This window comes from Primulina tabacum, chromosome 13 (genome assembly GCF_025594145.1).
Source record: "Primulina tabacum isolate GXHZ01 chromosome 13, ASM2559414v2, whole genome shotgun sequence".
Classification (NCBI taxonomy): Eukaryota; Viridiplantae; Streptophyta; class Magnoliopsida; order Lamiales; family Gesneriaceae; genus Primulina; species Primulina tabacum.
The window spans coordinates 16,753,014-16,777,711 of NC_134562.1; the positions used below are offsets into that span (position 1 = coordinate 16,753,014).

Genomic DNA, 24,698 nt, shown 5'->3' on the forward strand with positions numbered 1-24,698 from the left:
AGATTATTCAATTCTTCACCTCAGTAGCCTACCCTCAGGCTAATGGCCAGACGAAAGTAACTAACAGGATCCTCGTGCGAGCACTGAAGGCCCGGCTCCATGGGAAAGGAAAAGATTGGGTGGAGGAATTGCCAAGTGTCTTATGGGCTTACCGAACTACTCCTCGATCATCTACACGGGAAACACCCTATAGCCTTGTCTATGGGTCAGAAGCAGTCCTGCCAGTGGAGATCGGGCAATCTTCTATTCGGATATAGTCCTACCCAAATCACAATGATCAGTCCCGGGTCATTGAACTTGATCTGGTTGAAGAAAGACGAGACAGAGCTAACATTCGAATGGAAGCTTATCGTAGCCGGGTAATGAAATCCTATAATAAGAATGTTCGGGCGCGAAACTTTCAGATAGGGGACTTGGTCATGAAAAAGGTGAAACCGGTGGGCGATGTAGGGAAATTGGAAGCAAAATGGGAAGGACCCTTCAAAATAATTCAAAGAATCAGTTCTGTAGCAGCTTATTATCTTGAAGATTCTCTGGGACAAACTCTCAAGAGGCCATGGAATGCTTTTCATTTAAAGAGATATTATGTGTAGAAAATACTTGTATCTACTGATTTCTACATCAAATAAAAAGATTGTTCGAGAAAGCGTTCAAATACTTTCAAGTCCAGGGACCCGTACCCCGGTTATACTTTCAAGTCCAGGGACCCGTACCCTGGCCCGATGGACCCGTACCCTGGCCCGATGGACCCGTACCCCGGTTATACTTTCAAGTCCAGGGACCCGTACCCTGGCACGGTGGACCCGTACCCCGGTTATACTTTCAAATCTAGGAATATCGGGGAAGCCGTTATCAAATGCGATGAAGAGATCTCATTAACAAAGAAGATATTTACAAAGTGCCCGGAACCTGGGAGAAAACTCGTTTTATTTGGGATCCTGCTCCTTGTTCTGCTCCTCCTCCTCGTCTGGGAGAGAGGCTGATGCCTTCTCTAAATCTGAAAAATCTTCCCGGTCAGCTGGGACCAAACCCGCCTCCTCGAATTGTTCCAGGCACTTGTTGAAACCCTGTTCAAAGTACGGAAAGGCTTTCTTAGCCAACATCAGCTTAAACTCAGGAGATTATAAAAAGTTGGTCATCTGCTCCTCCTGAGCAGTCTTAAGAAGGGATACGGCAGCCTGGAGACCATCAGCTCGAGCACGGGAGGACTCGGTTTCCTCCCTTAACGCTTGTGTCTCTGCTCGGGCCACTGTCAGCTCCGCCCGTATCAAATCCATTTGTTGCTCCCAGACAGCCCTCTCCCGAGCCAACACATGCTCGTGAAGCTCGCTCAAACGGCCCACCTCTTCTCGGAGTTTAGCATGCGTCTCCTGGGCCGAGGTAGCCCGAGCATTGGCCCCTTTAGCTACGTTAGCTACTCGCTCGTAAGAATGTACGAGCATCTGAAGGCCCTGAAAATATTGTTCAAAATTGGGGATAAAGCGAGAAAAGAGAAAGAAAGGGAGAGAAGAAAAAGGGGGGGGGGGGTTACAATTTCCTGAACTTACAGAAAAAACCCGGGACGTTCCTTCGCAGAGAAGCATGTTGGGATGGAGTCCCTGAAGGTGTGCCACCTCGTCAAGACGAAGAAGGCCCCGGATCATTTTAAGAAGGTCCGCACTGATATCTTCCCCGAAGATGTTGGGGATAACCCAAGGCCTTCCCCCAGAGGGCCTGGTAGAAGACCCTGTCATAGGAGGAGACCGGACGACCTCCTCGACGTCATCCTCTACTGCCACCACCGGCTCTTGGATGGTTTTCCTCTTTCATTGATTAAGAGGAGCTGGATCCTCTTCGGTAGCTGGGACGGTGGATTCTTCCTGGGGAAGAATGGGTTCCTCACGAACCATCATTTCTGCTTCGTCCCCCTGTCCTTCAGTTTCCCGGGCTTCAGCCAATGCCCGGGCTTGGCGTTCTTCCTCCTCTTGAGTTTCCCGAGCTTTTTTCTCAGCACGGGCTCTTTTTTGTTCGGCTTTTCTTTTAGTCGCGGCCTCCTGGAAACTCGCCCTGATCATGTCCTCGGCTGCATTACAAAAACAGCATGTCAGATGACCAAGCAAGTGAAGGATACATAAAGGGAAATAATGGTAAGATAATACTTTACCAGCCTGCGACCCGGGGTGATTGAACTCATCTATTATCTTGTCCACGTGGTCTTCAGGCCGGGACCCAATCCCATAATGAATCAAGTTGTCCCCCCCAATCAATACAGAGGAAAGATAAGATTGTTTTTCTAGGGCCCCCCAGGCTTGGATAAAAGGAGGGAGGAGTTTGTAATCCCGGGGAAGCTCGGGTTGGAAGGGCATAGCAGAAAGAAAGCCCAAAGCAGTGGTGGGGAGAGTCGGGAATTGAAGAAAGAAAAATTTTGTCTTCCATCCCTTCAAAGAGGAAGGGATGTCAGTTAAGAACCGGTAATGCATCCGGGCCATAAAAAAAAGACCCCATCATTAAACCGGCAAGAATAAAAATAATGAAAAATTGAAGAATTGATGAGGAGTTGTTTCATACGGAACAGTACAAAAGTAGCAGCCATAATACGAAAAGCGTTAGGATGGAGGTGGTTGATGGGAAGGTTGAAAAATCGGGCAACTTCCTCAAAGAAGTGGTGTACCGGGAAGCGGAGACCACTCTTGAGCTGCTCAAGAAAGAAAACATGATAGCCGGGGGGAGGGGTATCTGGGTGATCGTTCGGTCCGGGAATTTTGATGTCATAAGAAGAAGGGATGGAGCCCAAAGATTTCAACTCCTATATACTACCCGGGCGAAGGGTAGAAGTCACAGTGGAAAACCATGGGAGACTTGTGGCCTTCTCTTTTCCCTTGCCCTGGGTACCAGCAGGCCGAGAAGAAGAAGTTTTGGACTTTTTAAGGGGTCGAGAATGGGAAATAGAAATGCCTACTGGAAGGCGAACGGAGGTCTCAGAAGGGGTGAGTTATCCTCCGATCGGCCCCTGACATTTTTGCCGGACGTGGAAGATGTGGAGTTTGACATAATGAAAAGGGTAAATGAGGAAAGGAGACTTACTAGGAAGAAATGGAGATGGTGACTGGTTGTCGATGAACGGAAAGATCGCCGGAATAACACCCACGTGACGGAAAAGCTCGAGGAAAGAATTTGGCAGAGCTTCGCTACAAGGGAACTTGCAAGTGAATTTTGAAAACCAGTCATATACTATATATAGGGGAAGAGGGTGATCTATACCGTTGATCTAAAGCAGATCGAACGGACCAGATCAGCCTCGGAAATTGAGCGGCATCATTGGGCGGGATATTTGAAAAGACGTGAGCACAAATCGAGAAATTATAGTCATTCACTTGCTCGGAAGACGGACAGTTCCTGACAGCTTGTCAGAGGGGAATGTGTCGTTCTGACATCGCATTAAATGATCAGGGAAGGCTAAGCCCCGGCGTATTATCCTAAGCCCGGGTGGCACGAAGCCCCGACGTATTATCCTAATCCCGGGTGGTACGAAGCCCCGACGTATTATCTTAAGCGCGGGTGGCACGAGGACCCTGCGATCAATTAATAGCTTATGGTTTTCTTGTTTATTGATTCTTAATCTATGCCGGCTTGTTCACAAAAGATATAAAGTAGCAAGATACATTAAAATTTTTATTAAGGAAATGGTCGGCGTCGTATTACAGCTATTCTAGAAGATACATAATCTTGCCATTCATTCATCCAATCAGTCAACTCTTGAAATAGAGATTGGTGAAGGACTCGGCGGTTGAAATCTTGTTCAAATGAAGCCACTCCTTCCACAGCATAGCATGCAACAGAGCTTGGTCGGTGGCTATGAAACGTCCTGTCCTTTTTATTGCTTTAAAAGTACTAGAATTTTTTTTTTTAAACCTCACTTAGCATCGGCCGAACCATAAAATATTTTTGACATCATTTTAAAAATAAACATCCAACTGCTATTTAAAAATCCAAAGGAAAATATTTTAAAGCATAAAATCGTCAACCCTTTTACCAAACCTAAAAGCAATAATTTGAAAAGAATAGCTCATACTAAACCTCTCAAAAATCTCTCAAATGCATAAATAAATAATCTTAAAAATCTTTAATCATAAAGCATGAGTCAAAAGTCATAATGCGGAAAAAGTAGAAGCGCTGGTCCTCGGGTTGTGTGCGCCTTCAGTCCAGTCAAATCACTCATCAAGTCCTCCCTCAATACCACCTACATCCATCACACCTAGTGAGTCTAAAGACTCAACACACCATAATCTTTATAACGAGTAATACGTAATACAGTCAACATATAACGGTGAAAAATATTAGTACTTAAAATATCGTTTTCATGAAGATGCATAAACATAAACATTTTCGTAAACATTTTCATGATGCATAAAACTTTAAACATAAACATTTTCATGACATGCAAACATGAATTTCCTTTTCCTAAACATGACATGACATAAAACCTTAAACATAATCATGAACATTTCCTCTCTTTTTTTTTTCTTTTTCCTTTGTTGAATTCAGATCGTTAATTGTGACTTTCCTGACATGACATGACATGACGATGGATCCATCTACATAAAACCACAGTACTGGGCGGCGGGGGACACCGGCAACACTCTCACCGGTCAACTGGGCCCTGGCCTAACATGATCGAATAGAAATACGATCGTCGGGGCTCCCTCTGGGGCCTTCTCCCTTCACGATATTCTCATTCTTACCTCAAACCCCATAACCTCATAACCTCATATTCGTAATAATGGAAACACGATCGTCGGGCTCCCACTGGGACCATAACCCTCACGACGTCGCCATCATTAACGAATTAGTCACAATCACTTCACTTCCTTCAACATTTATATTCTCACCACTTTATAAAAATTATGCATAACATAACATTTTATTTTATTTTTTGAAACCAAGCATGCAACATGTCTTTTAAATGTCTTCCTTAAATCATAAAAATCAAATAGACATTTAAAAATCATAATTTAATCATGAACATTTCATAAACATCTCAAATGACATTTTAACCTCAAAACATTTAAAATAACATTTTTACATATTAAATCATAACCATCTAAAATTCCTTAAACATTTAAAATATCCGTTTTAACATAAAAATTCCCCAAACATCCATAACTATAAAAAAATAATCATATTAGCACATAAAACAGCATTTAGGGCACTGCCATGACGTTTACTAATTTTTAGGTGTAAAAAGACCGTTTTACCCCTAGACTCGACATTTTACGTTTTCGACTTTTATCTTGATTTCATGACTCTAACATGTCCTAAATAATTATTTAAGCTCACATTAATTTTTCCATATTTTTATTTAGCTTGAATCGATAACTTTTAAATTAATCTTTAAATGTGACGTATTAATGCATTTTAATCCCGAATTATACCAAACCTTATTATAAAATTCCCAAATTAAAAATTTAGACTTCTAATAATTATTTAAGCTTAAACGTAATTTTTCATAATTTTATAAAGCCTAAAACTAGACTATTAGCGTTTCGTGCGGCGATTAAATTCCGAATAAATCCAAAACTCGTTATTTTGATCCCAAATTTTAAACATAACATTTTTATGATTTATCCTACCCTTCCATGTCGTGATCCACCCCCGTGGACCCTTGGATTTAATTTTAGCTTTATTATTTTCGTTTTTGACACTTAATCAAACGCACCGAGCCATCTCCTAATTTACTCGAGCCACGCCCGAGCCACCTCGAGCCAAAACTTAGCCAACCCATCTAGGAACCCTCCTGACCAAGCCCAAGCCCTGGACCAGAACCTTGGACCCTCGAACAAGCCCCTGCCCGTGACCCTTGTGTTTGTGCATGAGAGTCCTTACTTCTTAGGACTCCTTAACCTATTAGGACTCTCCCAGCCCCTGACCACCGTCCACCCAGACCCCTACTGACCCTGGACCAGTCCCTGACCCAAGCCAAGCCCCAGCCCGAGCCCCTGAGCCATGCACGAAGCTCTGCACCAAGACAGCAGCTCGCGCGTAACTTGCTCCCTCAAGGTTGTCTCGTTTCCTCTCGCCCCAGAAGCCACCTAGCCGCACCAGCCCTTGCCCCAACCCTTGTGCAGCCTCGTGGGACCCTAAGAACCTAGCCTAGCCCAGCCCAAACCCCCTGGCCGAGCCATCTCTCCCTGCACAACTTCTGCAACCTACGCTACTTTCCCTGAAGTTCTCAGGTGGAGTCCTTGTTGGTAAGGATTCCTCCCAGCCCCTGTTTTTCGAGTCATAGCATGGCTAGGACTCGTCCCTTGACCCCCCCACGACCCTGGCTGACCCCTGCACAGAAGCCAACACTAGCCCAGCCGTGGAGTACAAAACCCGAGCCCCTTGTTCCCTATGACAGCAACTACGGTTATCAGCTTGTTATTCCATGGTTTCCAGCATGTGTAGTGTGTCTCTAGGACCCTATATCACGTGTAAAACCATTCTAGTTCATAGCCTAGATCATGGCAGCCCTTTTTCATAATAAAATCATGAATTTGCATAAAAAATCTCGTGTTTCCCCATGTGGGCATGCATTATTCCGAAAATACTGAAAAATAAATCCATGTTCTTCATGTATACAATAATTAAAACAATAGTATGATATGATGGATGAGAAAAGGAGATGTATGGCGTGCCTTTGCGTTTTAAACGCACGAAAAAACCGTTGACGAATCGAAGAACGGGCAAGACCTTTGGCTTTGAATTCTCCTCAAGCTTTGCTCGATTTTCTTGTTCCAAATTTTGGTGTGTTGTGTGCCGTGTTTGAAGTGTTTTGGGGAGGACAAAAATTCAGAAAAGTGGCGTGCACTTCATGTAGGGTTTTGGGGTGTTTAACTTATATTATATAGTTAATTAAACACTAATTAAGTATTGGCCCATTAAGATATTAATTAAGCCCATTTAAGCTCATTAGTGATTAATTAAAATATTAAAAATAATTTTGCTTAAATAGTTTGTGAATTTATTAGCCGGGTTGCCAAAACGTTTGCATTTTTGTTGAAAAACCAACACCGATAAAAATTACGTCTCGGCGTATAAAATCACCTCAAAATCCCTTATTTTCAAAAATATTAAAAAGCATCACCCATATTTTAAATAATTAAAAACAACTGTTTAATAAAAACATTTTCTATTTTTTTCAGCCATCGGTCTCCGTTCCTCGATCGCAACCTGAATAACTTTTAAAAATACATTTTAATGCAACAATGTCGAAATATATATTTTACACATGCAAATATTCACAACATAAATAATTAATGCAATCAAAATAATTAATTAAAATACAAAAGAATTTAATAATTGCATGCATGTGGTTTGCGTGGACCTTTAAATTTTCGGGGCGTTACAGGCTAGGTCGGCAGTTCGAGCTATTTCAAGCTCTCGCCTATATTTCCTCGCCACTGCTCTCTGTGCACGAGTAAGAGCCATGCCATTCTGGTAAGCGAGGGTAATATCTTGAATCTTGTACCAAGTGGACATAACCTTTACTTCGATATACTCTTCGACAGTTCTTTTTAGATTCTCCACGTAAGGACGTAGCTCGGCTGGTATTTGGCTATGTTCACCAATGGAAGAGACTGTACTGCTACAGACACTGGAATCACTTGAGCTCGACATGATGAACTAATACTCATTTCATCCATATCGTCTTATTTATAGGAAGGTGACATTTAATGTTAAAGAAGGTAAAGAGGCCCTAGGCAGTCGAAGCGCCTTCCTATTTACCCAAAAGGAAAGTTGATCACCACCATTGACTGAATACGTAAACGGTCAGAATTAGTCTTGAATATAGAGCAGAGTAGACGGAAAGACGTACACAAATATCTAGGTGTTATAACCTTGGAATATGAAACGATTTTCGTCGACATAAATAAGCATGCATCATAATAATCCCTATGGATTGATCGGTTACACTGATCAACGAAGCATATTAGCCCGGGAAACGCAAGGTCCCGGCACTATCTACAGGCTCGAATAATGGGAGGCCCCGGTATATTCTTATAAGCCCGGATGGTACGAAGACCCGACATTTGATTTCGAGACCAGGGTACTATTGTTTATTGGTTATTCGTACCTATTTGCGTGCAGGAGATAAAGAAACATAAGACACGATAATTAATAATTTTTCATTATTAAAGAAAGATCCGGCGAACTGTTACATTATCCATTATTGAAGATACAGAAATTTGCCATTCAGTTAGCCAGTCGGTCAATTCATGAATCCGAAGATTGCTGAAGGACTCAGCAGTTAAGATCTTTTCCAATTGATGCCATTCTTTCCACAGCATCATGTGTAACAGAACCTGGTCGGTAGCCAGATCTGTAACTCTACCCACTTCAAATTCCCGGGTGTACTTCCTTGCTCTTGCTCTTTGTGCTCGAGTAGGAGCCAAACCTATTCCGGAAGGTGTCATTTAGGTCTTGAACCTTGTACCAGGTAGACATGACCTTCACCCAGATTAATTCTTCAATCGTCTTCTTCAAATCCTCCAGATGAGGACGCATTGCGTTGGTTACTAAGACGTGTGTGCTACTGCAATTAGTGGAGTCACTTGAAGACATGTTGAACTGATGTTCACCTTTCATTTCTATTCTCTTATTTATAGGCACATGACATTTAATGGATGCACCTCGTAAATGGTATCAAGTAAGACGAGAGGACGTTCACGGTTATCGAAGCATCATTCTTATCCATCTCGAAATATGGAACGTTTTTCGACAGGAATTTAATATTGATACATGCGTCATTATGATTCTACATCATAGCCCGGGAGGTTTGAGGCCCCGGCATCTTATTCTATAGCACGAGGAATTTTAGCTCCCGGCATCTCAGTTAGGGAGATTTATTTTATTCAGTTCCTAGTACAAATACAATATCTAGAAAAACTGAAATTCTCGACAGAATTAGAAATGGACAAGCATTTTTATTCCGGAAAGGGTGCTGGGGAAGTAACGGAGATATAAAACAAAAATAACTTTTATTCAGAAAAAGAAATTCTTGCGGACTACATCATAATATGCTTCCTCTACAAACATCATCCACAGGGTCATCCAGCCCTTTACTTCTCCAGTAGACGATTTGAGGAAACTGTCGGATTCGACAATGTCCGTCAGAATTTTCCTTTCCTTGTAGAGCATCAGCTCGTAGACATAATCGTCCTTGAAGAGATCAGCTGTCTCAGAAACATGCAGACGTTCCCGATACTCCTTCAGCTTTACCACCAGTCTAGGAGTATTAGCTTCCCCAGTCTCGTAGAGAAACTTCAATCTCTGAAGCTTTTCCCAGTAGTGGATAATTTTATGGAAGACTTCATCCTCCAGTTCCAGCTTTCGTTTCTCCCGGGCTGTTTTCATGAACTCTTCCGCCATACCAGGAGCCTTGGAGCCACTTGCACCTGCCATTGTATTCTCTAGAAGATAAATGATGGTGTCATTGAACAAAGGAAGAGTTGTTATATATATAGGAGAGTGAAGTCAATCCACACCATTAATCCATAATGGACCCAACGGCTCAGATATCCATCGAAAATAGTGCAAAGATATTCATACAGACGAGAAGATATTCGAAAATACAGGTCCAGGAATCAATGCGTCATAATGATTCATTTTCTTGGAAAAAAAAAAGTCTCTGACAAATCCTACGACCTATGTCAGCTATAATCCACGTGTCCATATACTACGATCAGCCTAAAAAATAATAATAATAATAATAAGCGAGTAAGCAAACAATTTTCCTGACCGGGCACACGAGACTGATCGGGACAACGAGTGGACTCTAGCCCGACTAATTAAGGTAGGAGTGATGATGCCCCGAGATATCCCGGGTCATGGATAATATCCATGGTTAATGCCCGGGTCAGGAGAATAAAAGGTTCTGACCATACTAATAAAGTAATCGGACGGATCGGCACCCGAGTCATGAAATTACACGGGATAACGAGAAGGTGGCTGGAAGAACCCACGGAAGGGCCGGTCAATCAAAGGCCAGGCCACGAGAGTACCCGAGGCAGAACCTCCCTGAGAAGTTATACATTTATGTTCTTATAAGGAATCCCGAGGAATATCTCACCCTGATCATTTCGATATGAATGAAGTATTTAATGCCGCCGATCAACAGTGTTTATAGCCGATTTATCTCTGACATTATTACAAGTGGTCAATAAATCAAGTGGCCTGGATGTGACAAGTGTGCGATTTGACATATCAGAACAATAGGGTATAATCAGCCACCCTATTATAATTAATGCTCTCACACGAAGAACGAGGTCATCATTGTATCCTCTACTATAAATATCATGTTCTTTACTTGCATTTACTATCTTTTCAGATATTAATTCACATTTAATACTCTCATTTACTACACACCAATCATCACAGCCATCACTTGGCTACATTGGTTTTATTGCTTGAGTACCCTGCTGACTTAAGCATCGGAGTGACCACGCCGGACTCCCCTCCGGCGCCCATTCACGTGGTTATTTTCTTATTCACAGATCCTTCAAGAAGCTCGATAAGTTACAATCCAAGTCCAGCGTCTAACTCCTATTTCCTTCAATATCCTGATAGTTTACTCGGCAGAGTTCCTGACCCGACTCGTCCGTTTCGTCCGGGTTGCATCATTCTTGATGATCGATTCATTCTCCATTTTATCTTTTGGTAGTTATTCCATCATCTTAGATCTTTTTTTTTTGTTAAAAATTTGTAAATCAAATTATTTACGAGTAAAAATCCAAGTATAAATAGATATAATTCGATTTTAATAATGTATGTCATGTAGATATAGCATATGCAGAATACAAAACATATGGAATAGCAAACTAGGTCATCATAATGTATGTCATGTAGATATAGCATATGCAGAATACAAATAGATATAATTCGATTTTAATAATAAAATATCATGGAAGTACAATGAAATGTTTTTTTTATATATGATTCGAGCGTATTTTAGATCGTTATCAAGAAGAACATATTAAAACTTTTCGCGGACTCCGTCCCATAAGCAGCACCTAGAGATGGAGCAACCTAAAACAGAAATGACTCATCCGCAACATCATAGACTACCCAACGCCTTTCCGAAATGGAAGTTTATCTTCAGGATATAAGATGTGAATCAATGTGACTGTATAAGCAATTAAACAGTATTTATCAAACACTTTCAATATCACAAAATATAATGAATCTAACTTATGAAAAATTCCTATTATTGATGTTTACAAATGATCAAAGCAAGCATAAATTCAGAAGAAGCAAACAATTCATCAAACTGAAGATAAAAATTTAATTTCTAACCTACCGATATTAACAAACTAGTACGAGTAAACAAATATTTTTTTTTAATAAATAAAAATGATGAAACAATTGTAAGATCAAACAATAAAACATGTAGAATTGAACCAGAGAGTCGCGTAGGAACGCATAGCCTCCAAACTGTTTCCTCCATCCTTATTTCCATTAACTAGGGATGTTAATGAGTCAAGTTTGGGTAGGATTCTATATCCTCCGTCTCCATCCTAATCTATTATATTATTTCTTACTTTTCGCTTTTCCCGGCTATGATCCTTTCTTGAATTGAATGCACGACATCTTCTTCAGTCAGTGAGGCCCTTTTCAAAGCTCTATCTTTAAGTTGCTGCAGAATCAATATAAGGTGAAAAATACGGGCGATAAAAAGGTAAGAATGTGTAACTCGAATTGGAGAGTGATCCGACAACATCAAAGACTTCTTTCACCTTTTCCTCTAAAATCGACCAAGGACTTCATTGTTGATAATTGTTGTTGCTTCTGATGTTTTTTTTGGAATATATTAAAGAAAAAAAGAGAACTTTTATATGAAGCATGTCGATACAGGCATGCTCATGAAAATAGAGTGCATTGTCAATTACAAATCCCCGCCTTGAGCAAGTTTACTGAGCTATATTCATGAATCTCAAAACCGGTTTCTTACCCATCGCATATTTGGCGACGGTTCTTAGATCGCGGAATTCGCGACGGTGTTTTACCGTCGCTTCCGTCGCCGATCTAGATCTGCTTTGGCGAGAGTTGAAATCCAAACCGTTGCTAATGGCGCGGTTATAAACAAACCGTCGCCAACTAAGATCGGTCACGGTTTGTCATAAACCGTCGCTATTTGTAGCAAAAACCGTCGCTATTGTTCTATTTTTACCGAGTACGCGAACATTTTCTTCGGCGATTTTCGCCTTTCTTCTCTCATAGTAGCGAAATTCTATCAATTTTTTCATAGTTTCGGTTTTTTTTTACTTTTTACTAACATTTTTTCGTATTAATTTCGTAGATTTGCTCGTCGGTCTTATCTTCCAGCGTTACTTGGATCTACCTATCTTCGCGAACGTCAGATTTTTAAAGCGTTAATTTTATTTTTTAATAATTCATATTACCATCCATCTTTTTGATCATTCCACGTATTCAATAACATTTTATGTTGGTTGGGTGAACTGTGAACTAAAGTAGAGGGCGGATTTTGAGAAAATTGACTCGATGTTTTGAAGAAATAAATATTCACAAAATATTATGTTTTCAAAGAAGATAATAGATTGTAAATTTATAGTTTGTGAAGAAGTTCAAAAATAAAAAATGTAAATGTTCGAAAATAAAAGTGTGAAGTTGAAAATTTTTTGTTTTACGATTTGTAAGTAATCAGCACTAAATTTTAATATGATACTATCACACTGACACACGCGCATGCGTTGCGTATTTTTAGATTATTTTTTTATAATTCATTTGGGTTATTTAATGGTGATGATAATTTAATTAATTATAAGAAATAGTGAGTGACTATATAATAATTTTGATACGTGAATTAAAAAATAAATAAAAAAAGAGAAAAAAAGGGGAAAAGTAGGAGTTGAAACTAATGTTTAGAAAATAAATCTATATCCACTAATTAAATTACAGGTGGTTTATATTAAATTTTTAAAATTTTATTAATGTATATAATTTTTAAAACATATATTATAGAATAATATATATAATATACATATAAAAAATATCTTTAATTGGATAAAATATTGTGTGTGAAGATATGCTATTTACTCGTTAAAATACCAAAGTCAACATGCTAATGTCGCTAGGTTGAATACACTCTGACCAACTAAACAGATACAATATTTTCTCATCGATTTTAGGTTTTGGGGTCTTTGAATCAATTGTCGAATTAGCAAATGGAGGCGAGCGTCAGAGAGAGGTCATTGGCAGATGATTACGAGTCACTACTTTCGACCACAGATGCTGAGCTGTTGAAGCGAGCTTGGAAGAACGAGAAGGCCTCGCCGGAGATTCTTAAATTTGAGGCCGCATTGATTCATAGATCTCGTCAGCAGATCCAATTGATGGTAGTAGATGTTATACATTTCTTGGCCAATGCGAGCCTTGGAATTGTCCTTTTTCAATTATTTTGCGAATTTGTTATCGATTTTGGCCAATTGCTAGTGGCAGATTGGTTTAAATGTGTATGATTTTTGCATTACTTCTCTTTTTCTTAATGCCACTGATGCCCACGATTGTAACTTTATGAACTGATGATTGTGGATAGAAATTCGGTTGCCTTATAGTTTTAATTGAAATTCGGTAACTGTGTGATATGCCTAAATGTTGTTTCTTACTTAACATTGATCTTTTGTTTATTTGTATTTTTTGCTTACTTGTCATTTGCCATCAAACTGTGGTGAACTCACTTCACTTTACTTATGTTTTAGGAAGAGACGGTGGAAGATTTTAACAAAAGTGGTGTTGATTCTCTTACTGTGTCTCTTTATCAAATGGACTTGGACAGGACTATGTTCCTGCTCAGATCTTATCTTCGAACCCGCCTTCAAAAGGTGATTGTTGATCGGGCTTTTCTGCTTTATTGTGTCAGATGAAGTTTCAATATATTATTCTAGTGTTCGGATTCTCCTAAATTTTTCTTCTTCTTGTTCGTTTTTTCTTATTCTTTTTTTGAGTGTGTCTATAAATTCTCATAGATATGAGAAAACAGACAAAACTCTTTGTTCACAGCTTTGGAAGTACATTATTTAGTCTCTGCATGAGATGCTAAATATATTACTAACGTTGTGCATTTATGATCAACCTCTTGATAGATTGAAAAATATGTATTTCACATCCAAAAGACTACGGAACTTTGGAATCAACTTTCTAGGCAGGAACAGAAGTTTGCCCGCAGGTAACTCTATTTGGATTTTTAACAAAGATCTTGCTCGGAAAATTATCATTTTTATAGCTGACAATGATTACAGTTGTGCTGAAGACCTAAAACATCATCTCAAAGAATCTGTACTCTCAAAATTGCCGAATCAGTATCAGTCCCACTTGAAGCAATCTTCTGCCTCTGAAGAGGATGACATGGGTGAGCTTCTCACCGTTATCACTATTTCACTATTTGCTTCTTTCATTTTTTTCCTTAGTTTTCTTTCATGTTTTTTTAATTAGTTAGTTAATATTTCTCTCTCTCTCCCTCTCCCTCTCTCACTCAAACTTTCCTTGCTTCTTGTTTCTGAATTGTATGTTTTTGCAAGCTATGCCTTAGTCTTATAACTTTTATTGTCTAAATTGGGTGCCTCAGTTTCTCTAATTTATTGTGCAAGTAAAATTAATACTCTCAATTTTAAATCTTGCTTTATTTTGATGATGGATTTTTTTCATTCCGGTTTTTGGGTGTAAAAAAGTGTTATCTGATACATGCCTGGAGTATTTGAGCCTTGAAGATATTGTGAAGCCCATTATTTATCCCGACTATTCTAGAAGGAATAGAAAATAAAAGAGGGAATATAGTCGGGGAGGTTGAGAATGATTAGTCGTGTCTTTTGTTAAGTTTGTAATGGAAGTTACTAGCTTTACTAGGGAAGGATATTTTGAAATATTGTACAGAGTATTAAACTCTGGGATTTTAGTCAATTATAAGCACATATATTCTAGTGAATTACCTTAAATCCTTTGTTTGTTTCCATTGTTTGTACATTAAGTATTCCGTGGTTGTAATTGGTCCGACCTTCCGGATCTCAAGACCGAGACTGATTTATGGCAACCACACGTTCTGAAGCAAAAGTTGAAGCACCGGAAAAATAGTTAACATGCAGTATAACCTGGATTCACTCAACAAAACAATGAGTGAGATGACTGAGATAAAGATGATGCACAAAGAAAAGGATAACACAAATGAAGTTCAGGATTCGATTTTCCAAGAGCATATCGTCGATGAGACAAATTTTCAAATCTGACAGATATGTAGAGAATGAGAAGGTTGGACACTTTATTAAGAGCATAGAACTACCATGTTTTGATGGCACTGACCCATTGGGGTGGTTGGAAATAGCGGAGCAATATTTTGAAATTAATGGTACTACTCCCAAAATAAGATTAAAATTAATTAGATTTGTATGGAAGGGATGTCGATCCATTGGTTCAGGTGGATGAAGGTGAAGAATTCCAAACTCACATGGGAGAGATTTGCAGAGGGGCATATTAAACGATACAGTGGAAGAAAAGCGGCTAACCCATTTGAACTGTTAGCTTCTTTAAAACGAAATCAAAAGCCAGTGGAAACCTATGTCGAACAATTTGAGGCGCTCTTATCCCAAATCGGCGATTTACCAGAAGTTCCAAGGTTTGAGTTACTTCATCAGTGGACTGCGCGCGATGATATAAGACGACGAGTCAGAACCCATGGGCCTAGAACTGTAATTCAGGCAATGGATCTTGCCCAGAACATTGAAGACAAACTTTATAAGGATAATTTGTATCAAAGCAACAATTATACTGCAGTGGGCCACAAATTATATCGAAGATTGGGCTATTCTGCGTGGATGAAGACCGTACAAAAGTCAATTCAACCTTTGTTGACGTACGTCGCAATGCAGGATTGGAAAGCAAAACATATGTAGAATTCCAACTTACACTCATGCCAGCAACTCGCGACAATCAACCATGGGAGGGGTTAATTTTGAGTTTGAGAAAAGCATGGCCGGGAGTGGGGTGAACCAAAAATCACAAGGACATATTTATTCTCCTAAGGGTGTGTTTAGTCACATACTTATCTAATGTTTGGTTAAAATTTTAAGATACATTAATAATCATTTTGACCCGGTTTAAGACCTAATTTTATGATTAATTATTTGATTATTAATCTAACAAATTAAGTGAGATAAGTTATCAACACACCACAAATTATATTTTTATCATCTTATCTCTTATGAAAATAAATATATTAAATTCTAATTTATTGTGTTTAATGATTACCGTAATATTTTCAAATATATTTCATATAAATATATTTAAATTAATTTTAATAAACATAAATTATAATTATAAATATTTAATTATCTATTTAATTATTTTAAGAATATTTATAATTATTTTAAAAAAACAATAATATTATAATAATATCACTAAATTTTATTTAACATTAAATTTAATATTCAAAATATTACTACTATTTTAATTATTAATTACAAATATTTAATTATCTATCAAATTATTTTAAAAATATTTAAAATTATTTTAAGAAAAAACAATAATATTGTAATTATTACTAAAATTTTATTTAACATTAACATTCAAAATATTTTTGCTATTTTAATTATTAAAGTAAATGCATATTTACAAATTTATTTCTAATAAATATTTAAATTAATTTTAATAAATGTAAATTATAATTATAAATATTTAATTATTTATCCAATTATTTTAAGAATATATATTTAATTAGCATTTGGGGCATTTTGGTCATTACAATAAAATTTACAAAATTAATCTATCATTTTAAAATTATACCAAACACCATGTTATTTATCTCACCATAGTATTAATCCATATATCTCATTTTTTAATCACTCTAATTATTAATCATTTACTTATCCTAACACACGTACCAAACGGAGCCTAAGAGTATATGCATATGAAGGAGAAGGGATTGTTTTTTAAGTATGGAGAACCCCGCAATCCATTGCATAGGTGCGCCTATAAGTCAATGAGAGCGACCATAATGGCTAAGGATGACCATAATGGTCGAGGACGAGGGAGAAGGTAACTGACTATGTTGCATGGATACAAATACGAGCATCGTATCGAATACGATATGATATGGCGATACGACAAATTTTGAAATATAAGACACGATACTGATATATATATTATATTTATGTAAAAATATACATTGTACAACTTGAGTGATTTAAGAAGAAAAGTAACATATCGCTGCCATTTCCATGTCGATCTTATCCGTTTCCAAGACGTATCCGATTGGACAAACCTATAAAAGTTAACGACAAGGATTTTGCCGTATCCGACACGCGAATGTCGTGTCTTACTCGTATCTATGTCCGATACTTAGAATTTTTTCTTTTAGGAGTATCTGTGCTACATAGAGTACTGAGTTGGAGGATCAATCAGGATTGCATACCGATGAATGCACTACCCTGGAATTGTCGTTGTATTTGGTGGGTAGAATTTCTCAACCCTAGAACATCAATTAAAATGTAAACTGCTTAATACTGAAATTATAATGATGATCAATAGCGGTGCAAGTCATAACTTCGTTTCAAAAGGGCTGGTCAAAGAATTAGAGTTGTAGGTGGATGACGGGGTGCGTTTCGACTTTTGGAGTGTATTTGGGTGAGAGATGCAGAATTTCTTGTGAAGGGGTTTGTAGGTCGCTTAAAGTGAACATGAATGTGTGTCAATAAAGTAATAAACCATTGATGGTTATTTGTGTGAATGAGGGTCTGAATCTTATTCTTGAGATTCATTTGTTACGCATTTTAGGAGACTTCAGAATGGATTGAGGTCGAATTCAAATGAGTTTTCAGAAACAATATAAGGAAGTGGTGTTATATGTGAATCCTACATTGAACCGTTCTCTGGTTTCTTTACGTTCAGTCACAAAGACAATTGATGTAGAGTTTTGTGGGGCAGTTTGGGCTACATGTGAGTCATCAGAGGGTGTAGAACATAAGGGCAGTGGATTGGCAATACAAAATGAATTGAGAGAATTATTGTGAAAATTTGAAAATGTGTTTGAGCCCCTAACGGCTGCTGCCAATCTGAAGGAAAGATTATACAATTCATCTTACAAAAGGGGACGTGACCAGTTAATGTAAGGCCATATCGATACACACATTTTTAGAACGAGGAGATGGAACAGTTGCTAAATGAGATGTTATTGACAAGAGTGATACAAAACAGTGACAACCCCTTTTCTAGTCAAGTCATTTTGGTTTAAAAAAAGATGTGAGTTGGCGTTTTTGCTTAGATTACAGGGTTGTTAACGAAGCTATTGTTGCGGACCAATATCCCATTCCAATGACAGATGAGCTATTGGGGCTTGTTTTTTCTCCAAGGCGGATCTTAAATCCGGGTACCGTCAAATTAGAGTCAAACCTGAGGATATGCCAAAAACGAATTTAGGACTCATACCGGGCATTACGAATTTGAAATTTCTTTTTATGCCTTTTGGACTTGAGAACGCCTTGGCCACTTTCCCATCTGCGATGGATGAGGCATTTCGACCATATCTCAGAAAATTTGTTTTGGTATTCTTTGATGATATTTTGATATATAGTACCAGCATGAGCAGATCACCTATTACACTTGCAAATTGTTTGAGAATTTTGCGAAGGGACCAGTGTGTGTTGAACAAGAAGAAATGAAAATTTGGTCTAATAGAGAGTGAATATTTAGGCCATATTATATTAGCCTAAGGAATAGCAGCCCCAAGGAATAGCAGCAGATCCAAAGAAATTTGCAAGTGTCAATTCCTGACCCAGCTCTCGATCGACAAAAGGTGTGAGGGGTTTTTTGGGTTTGACTGGGTATTACATGAAATTTAATAGGGATTATCTATTAGGAACTTGACTTATTTTGCATCGGGCTTTAATAAAAAGGGCAAAAGTTATTCTCTAGTTAGTAAGAGAATTCTGGAAGTGATAACTTGGTAAAAGGAAAAGAAAATATAAGAGGAGAGAGTTGTTTTGAGTTAGGAATTGAGTATTTTATTTGGTTGAGTGGTTTACTAGCTTAGGATAGGGAAGAGGTTAGAGAAGAGTCCCTCTTATACATAGTTTATATTTGGATTCGTTTCAGTACAATTTCATATTATATTCCCATTGTCATCTTTTGCAAATTGTGGTTGCAACAATTGGTCTCACCTGCCGGATATCTAAATCGAGAGAATGGCAATCTCACAGCTGGATGAGAGGATCGATGCATTGGAAGTAAAGGCCCTGAAACTAGCAGAGGATGTTTATTCAATGGTGGGGAAGTTCCAGGAGAATGTTACAGACCTCAAGAGTTTGCTGGAGCAGTTTGTGAAGGAGAAAATGAGAGATGTAGAGAAACAACAATGAGCTAGCAACAAACAACACGTGGAGGTGAGCTACAATTTACTCTCTGGACCGACAGGTAAATACCAACAGCTAACTTAAGTAGAAGAGCCAGCAGATGCTGGAGTCGAGCCCGATGAACCATTTGTTGAGGAGTTTGACAACCAGTTGGATGGGAAAGAAAGCTCAGTTGGCAGAAAAAATGACCCAGGATGTGATGAATTGAAAAAAGTCATCAGAGGGATTGAACAGCCGGATTTCAAGGGATTTGAGTCCATAGGTGAGTTTGCAAAAAAGGGAGTGCATAGCATCAAACGAAAGACCAACCTGAGAGAAAAAACAATGGTGCAGGGGACTGTAATTGAAGTGACCAAGGAGCAGATTCAGAACAGTCCCTCCATGTATGTTCATGAGGAAACAATGCTCCAATGATTCCGGAAGATAGAGACGAAGGTCATTTACATGAATTCGAAATGGCTTTCGAAGGCATTGATTGGGCCGACAATCCAAGAGTTCCAATGGTTTAGGAAGAAAGCACCAGACAAGGCCAAGCCTCCATGGAAATGTCTCGCCGTATTGAGGGAAGGGGTCGGTGCACTGTAGAGTGTAGGGCTTCAGGTCGACAACTTTGAGGTTTTTGCAGCCCAAAATTGGGTCCTGACTGAAGAACAAAACTTGGGCTGTGTCATTACTAGATCAATGGATGTACAACTAGGGACTGAAAAAGCCCCTGGCCCAATTATAAGAATTGGGGCTATGGTATCAAGTCATAAACCAGGGAAGACCAGAGGAAAAGGGTTTTACCAGAACACTCAAGGAATTGGGCTGGGGGCTGAATGGGTCCAGTTGGGCCCAATTTATTGGGAAATGACACTTATTCCTGAACAAGGCAAGGCTAACTTACCGACAAGCATACCAGGAAGATGCTGGGGTTAAAGAATCAGGGTCGGAGCGAACGACCAGTTGCAAAGTTCACTGGCTTGGAAGAGGATTTAAAATTGTTGTTTTGGAGTAGTTTCCTGATATTGTTGGCTGTAGAACTAATTCCATGGTTGTGTATAATGTTTTATTTGGTAGGTCATGCAAGGAACAAAGAGTGGGATATGCGTAGGTGTTAGATAAAATCCTCAAGAGGAATCTAGAGCTACTTTTCTCTTCGGTGATTTCGAAGCATCCAAATTCTACTGGGATTCAATATATAACTTTGAATCATGAGGAGATTATGAAGTTATGGGATTTGTATAGCTCTCATATTTTTTCTAAAGATGATTGGGGTAAGTATTGGACCTGACAGGTTGCTCTCTTATGTCGTGCACTTTTTTTGCTTATCAACAAAGTCATTCAAGTTGTATCTGTGGCGACATCCATGCTTTCGAAGGAATGTTTTCTGCTGCAATTTGGATCTTCATTTCTCAGTTGGCATGGCAATTAAAGCACCTTTGAGCAACAATTGGCAGCTAAAGTTGCAGAATTTTTTATGCGGGGATCAACTGGGAAACACACTAAAGAAGGTACAGAGTTTATTCCTTTGGGTTACTATCGGAGGAAAACATGAAGATGGGCATTGTGATAAAAATGTTTTGGGTTGGATAACAAGTAGAAAGAAAACTTTGGAAATCATCTCAACACACTACTAATCAGGAGAGTGGACAAGAGAGATGGAATTCCTTTGAAGAAAGTCACATATGCTTGTAAGGCTTCTTTTGGGCAGCTAGACATTTTTTCAGCTAGGTCTAACCAAGGCCTTGGATCAATTGGTTGAGCAAGATCCTCCAGCTCCAGCCTTATTGCTTATGAAAGCAGTGTTTTTTCCTCCTCTGGTAGAATTTATAGTGGGGATTCTTTTTCCTCTTGTTAACAAGCTTAATGTGGAGATATCTAAAACTGTGGGTGGGATCTATGAAGTGTGTTCTTTTGACAAAGCCCCGATCCTTTGAATTGATGCTTCACTTCTTTCAAAGTCATTTGAAAGTGGAGGGACAACACTGGCTTCATTCTATGGCAGGGAGGATGCTCAACTCATAGCCAATAAAAACTTAGCTCCATCTTTGAGGACAAGGCTTATTTTCAAGATGGTGGTACTGTTATGGACTTGAGTATTTTGTATTGGGCTTTAATAAAATGGGCGAAAATCATTCTCTAGTTAGTAAGTGAATTCTAGAAATTATAACTTGGGGAAGGGGAAAAGGGAATATAAGAGGAAAGAGTAGTTTTGAGTTAGGCAATGAGTATTTTATTTTGGTGAGTGGTTTACTAGCTTAGGCTGGGGAAGAGGAGAGTTCCTCTTGTACAGAGTTTATCTCTAATTGCATTTCAATACGATTTCATAGTATATTCTTATTGTTAATCTTTTGCAAATTGTGAAAAAAATTTTGGTTGGAATATATAGGCTGAAGAAGCATTCAACATGTTAAAGAATGCCCTTAGTTTCGCATCATTGTTGCGGATGCCTAATTTTAATGAAGAATTTGTAATATAATGCAATGCACCGGCAAAAGATGTGGGAGCTGTATTGTCACAAAATGGGCCGTCCATAGCATTTTATAGCGAGGCATTGGGGATAGGGCTTTGGCCAAGTCTACTTGTGAAAATAGTTGCTGGCTTTTGTGTTAGCGATTCAACATTGGAGGCCTTACTTGTTGGACCAAAGGTTTACTGTTTTGACTGATAATCGATCATTAAAAAGTTTACTCACGCAACTAATAACTATACCAGACTAGCAGCATTGGCTATCTAATTTGGGGCAAAAAATGGTGTCGCAGCTGCTCTGTCTAGAAAAGAGGAATATGTTGAGTTACAAAATATTTCTATGCCATTGTGGTTGGAGTTTGATAAGAGTAAGGAAGCTGCGGATAATGATCTTATTTTGAATGCTATCAAGAAGAAGATTAGTATGGATGGGGTTGCCACACGTCAATATACACTAAACAATGGATTGTGCTTCCCAAGGGGTCACCTTGGGTAAGGAAGATCCTGGAAGAATTCCATGCAACTTGGTTTGTAATATGAAGTTACAACCTTGGCTAAGGAAGGATGTTGTGATATATTCTACAGATTATTCAACTCTAGGATTTTATTTAATTATAATACGTATATTCTAGTAAATTACCCTAAATCCTTTGTTATTTTCCATTGTTCGTATTAAGTATTCTATGGTTGTAACATTATCCAACTAGCAGTTGAATCTTACTCCTAATTTCTGCAGTACACATACTGAACTTCTTCACTTTGCAAATTAAAGGTTCTTCAAGGTCCACAAACAATTGTATTGAGTTTTGTAAAGACCATTCTAAATACTATACTGCATGGTTCCTCGACTAACTTGACTCTATGTGATTTTGTAGTTGAATTACTTTTAAAGTTTCAATGCAGTTGAAGCATTAGAAAAACTTGTGTTTTGTTTGTTTTGATCGTGATCTGTGTTTTTTACTTGAAGAGGAGCTTCAGATAAAACGCAACAGTTTCAACCGATTTTCTGTTTAAGCTTAGGCGAAAAGTTGTATTAAAGTAGATGACAATTCTTATACAACACAAATCTTATACGAAAGTCCAAATAAGTCATTTAGGTTTAGTGAGAGAGCAGCTATATTCTTATGTACAGTTTTACCTCTTTTGGTTTTTTCCAAAGTTTTGATGTTGTAAATCAAGTGGTCTGTTGCTTTTACACATGTATTTTCAGTTCCAAAGCCAAAGCTGGATACATACGTTGTCTGCAGAAGCAAGAAGTTTTTAGGAGCTGTCCTACTTGACGACAGGTGACTCCACGGTAGCATTTTTGTAATACTTTTAGTTTTTCGTTTAGAGGTTTGCTAATATGTCCAAAATTTTGAAACACAACAGTGGTGAAGAGCCGGTTAACATTGAAGCCGATGATTTGTATGCTTTGCCTTATAAATCTATTAAATCGCTTGTAGAGAGTGGGCAAATAGATCTAGTCTAACTTGATCAAGTGTCTTACGTGTTCCTCGGAAGGAAGCAGATTGGTACTTTATCATGCAAGCAAGGAGTACTGGGTGATGTATAGGCGACGAGTCAGCATCTTCTACCCAAGATATTGTAGTCAGCCACTGTTATCTACCACGACATATTTTGTAATGTACTTGGCCTCATGGTTCTGCTTCTTTTGGAAATTAGACCATGTTTTCCTCAGTTTTTCTTAATTTTTTTGTTTGAATTTTTTTTTCCTGTTTTGTATTTTTTATGATGTAAAATTTGTAGGCTTGAACCTCATGAGAAGTAACCAAATAACTTGTTATACAAAATGGAAATGGAACATCCCCGAATTTAGCTCAACTTGTTTTGATATATATCTCCAAACAAATTTTAGTTTGAATATATGGATTTAAAATTTTTTTTATGCTGTTCTATATTTAGCTTATATGTTTATAGGAGTTCACTAGATTTAAATATTTTTCTACGTTCTTGACTATGTAATTTTTGTAAATAATAAGATCGGGGATAGAAAAATGAAGTGGCTACAAATCCAGCAATTATTTTTGGTTTGTGTCACAACAATGATCACATCAATAAAGGAAATACGCTAATAAAATTAAAAATATTACCTATTTTGACTATAGATATTTTGTTTGATAATTTATTTTAATTTCTAATTTTTTAAAATCAAGTGATATTAAATTATTATCTTTTCATATTTTACGTCACGTCTTCTAATTTTTTTAAATTGAAAAAAATTATTTTTTTAAACTTGAAAAAACTTATTTTTTAAAACTAATCACGACATGGTTTATTTGAGATGAAACATTATTTAGCAAATTTACTGTCAACATATTTTCTTCAAAATAAAAGCAAAACTTTTATGTATCAAAGTTCGTGTTATACCCTTTCATGTTGAAATTACAATCCATCTTTTGTTCCATGTGCTCGAAACAAAAGATTCATTAATCCAAAACCTAAAAAATATTAGATGTGCTGACAGTGCTCTAATGCTGTAATAAGTGTTAAAATGTGTTGGAAGCTTTTGAAGTTCGCAATTTTTATTTTGATGTTAACAAAACTTGTTATTTTGTGTTAGTGATAATTTATCTTAATGTGCAGAAGTTATGATCAGTTACGAGCTGTTTACATCGCAAATTGAAGACCCAACTTATCGCACAAATTGAATCAGTCGAACTGATACGTCAAATAAGCAGTTCAACTGATTGTCCAGTTGATAGGTGGTTCAACAGGAGAACCTCATAAGCCTGGCCAGCCGAAGGAGTGTTCAACTGATGAAGAGCCCAGCTGACCAGTTCAAACTGAACGAGAGTGAAATCAGTTCAACTGACGAGTCAACTAATTTCACTAGCCCAACTGAAGATCAGTTTAGCTAACCAGTTCGGAGGG

At 38.0% G+C, this 24,698-nt stretch overlaps 1 protein-coding gene across 2 annotated transcripts; it reads left to right on the plus strand.

Moving 5' to 3' along the window:
- The first annotated feature begins 12,991 nt into the window (after nt 1-12,991).
- LOC142522856 (DNA replication complex GINS protein SLD5) lies at nt 12,992-23,688 on the plus strand. 2 transcript variants are annotated; one of them, XM_075626431.1, is made up of 6 exons: nt 13,003-13,373; nt 13,737-13,859; nt 14,121-14,203; nt 14,277-14,386; nt 23,035-23,110; nt 23,196-23,688. In XM_075626431.1, the coding sequence occupies exons 1-6, from the start codon at nt 13,203-13,205 to the stop codon at nt 23,293-23,295; spliced, it is 663 nt and encodes a 220-aa protein (XP_075482546.1). In that variant the 5' UTR covers nt 13,003-13,202; the 3' UTR covers nt 23,296-23,688. The 2 variants fall into 2 exon arrangements, with proteins under 2 accessions (XP_075482545.1, XP_075482546.1); XM_075626430.1 differs by lacking the exons at nt 23,035-23,110; nt 23,196-23,688 and adding an exon at nt 22,118-23,016 and having other exon boundaries at nt 12,992-13,373.
- The last annotated feature ends 1,010 nt before the right edge of the window (nt 23,689-24,698 follow it).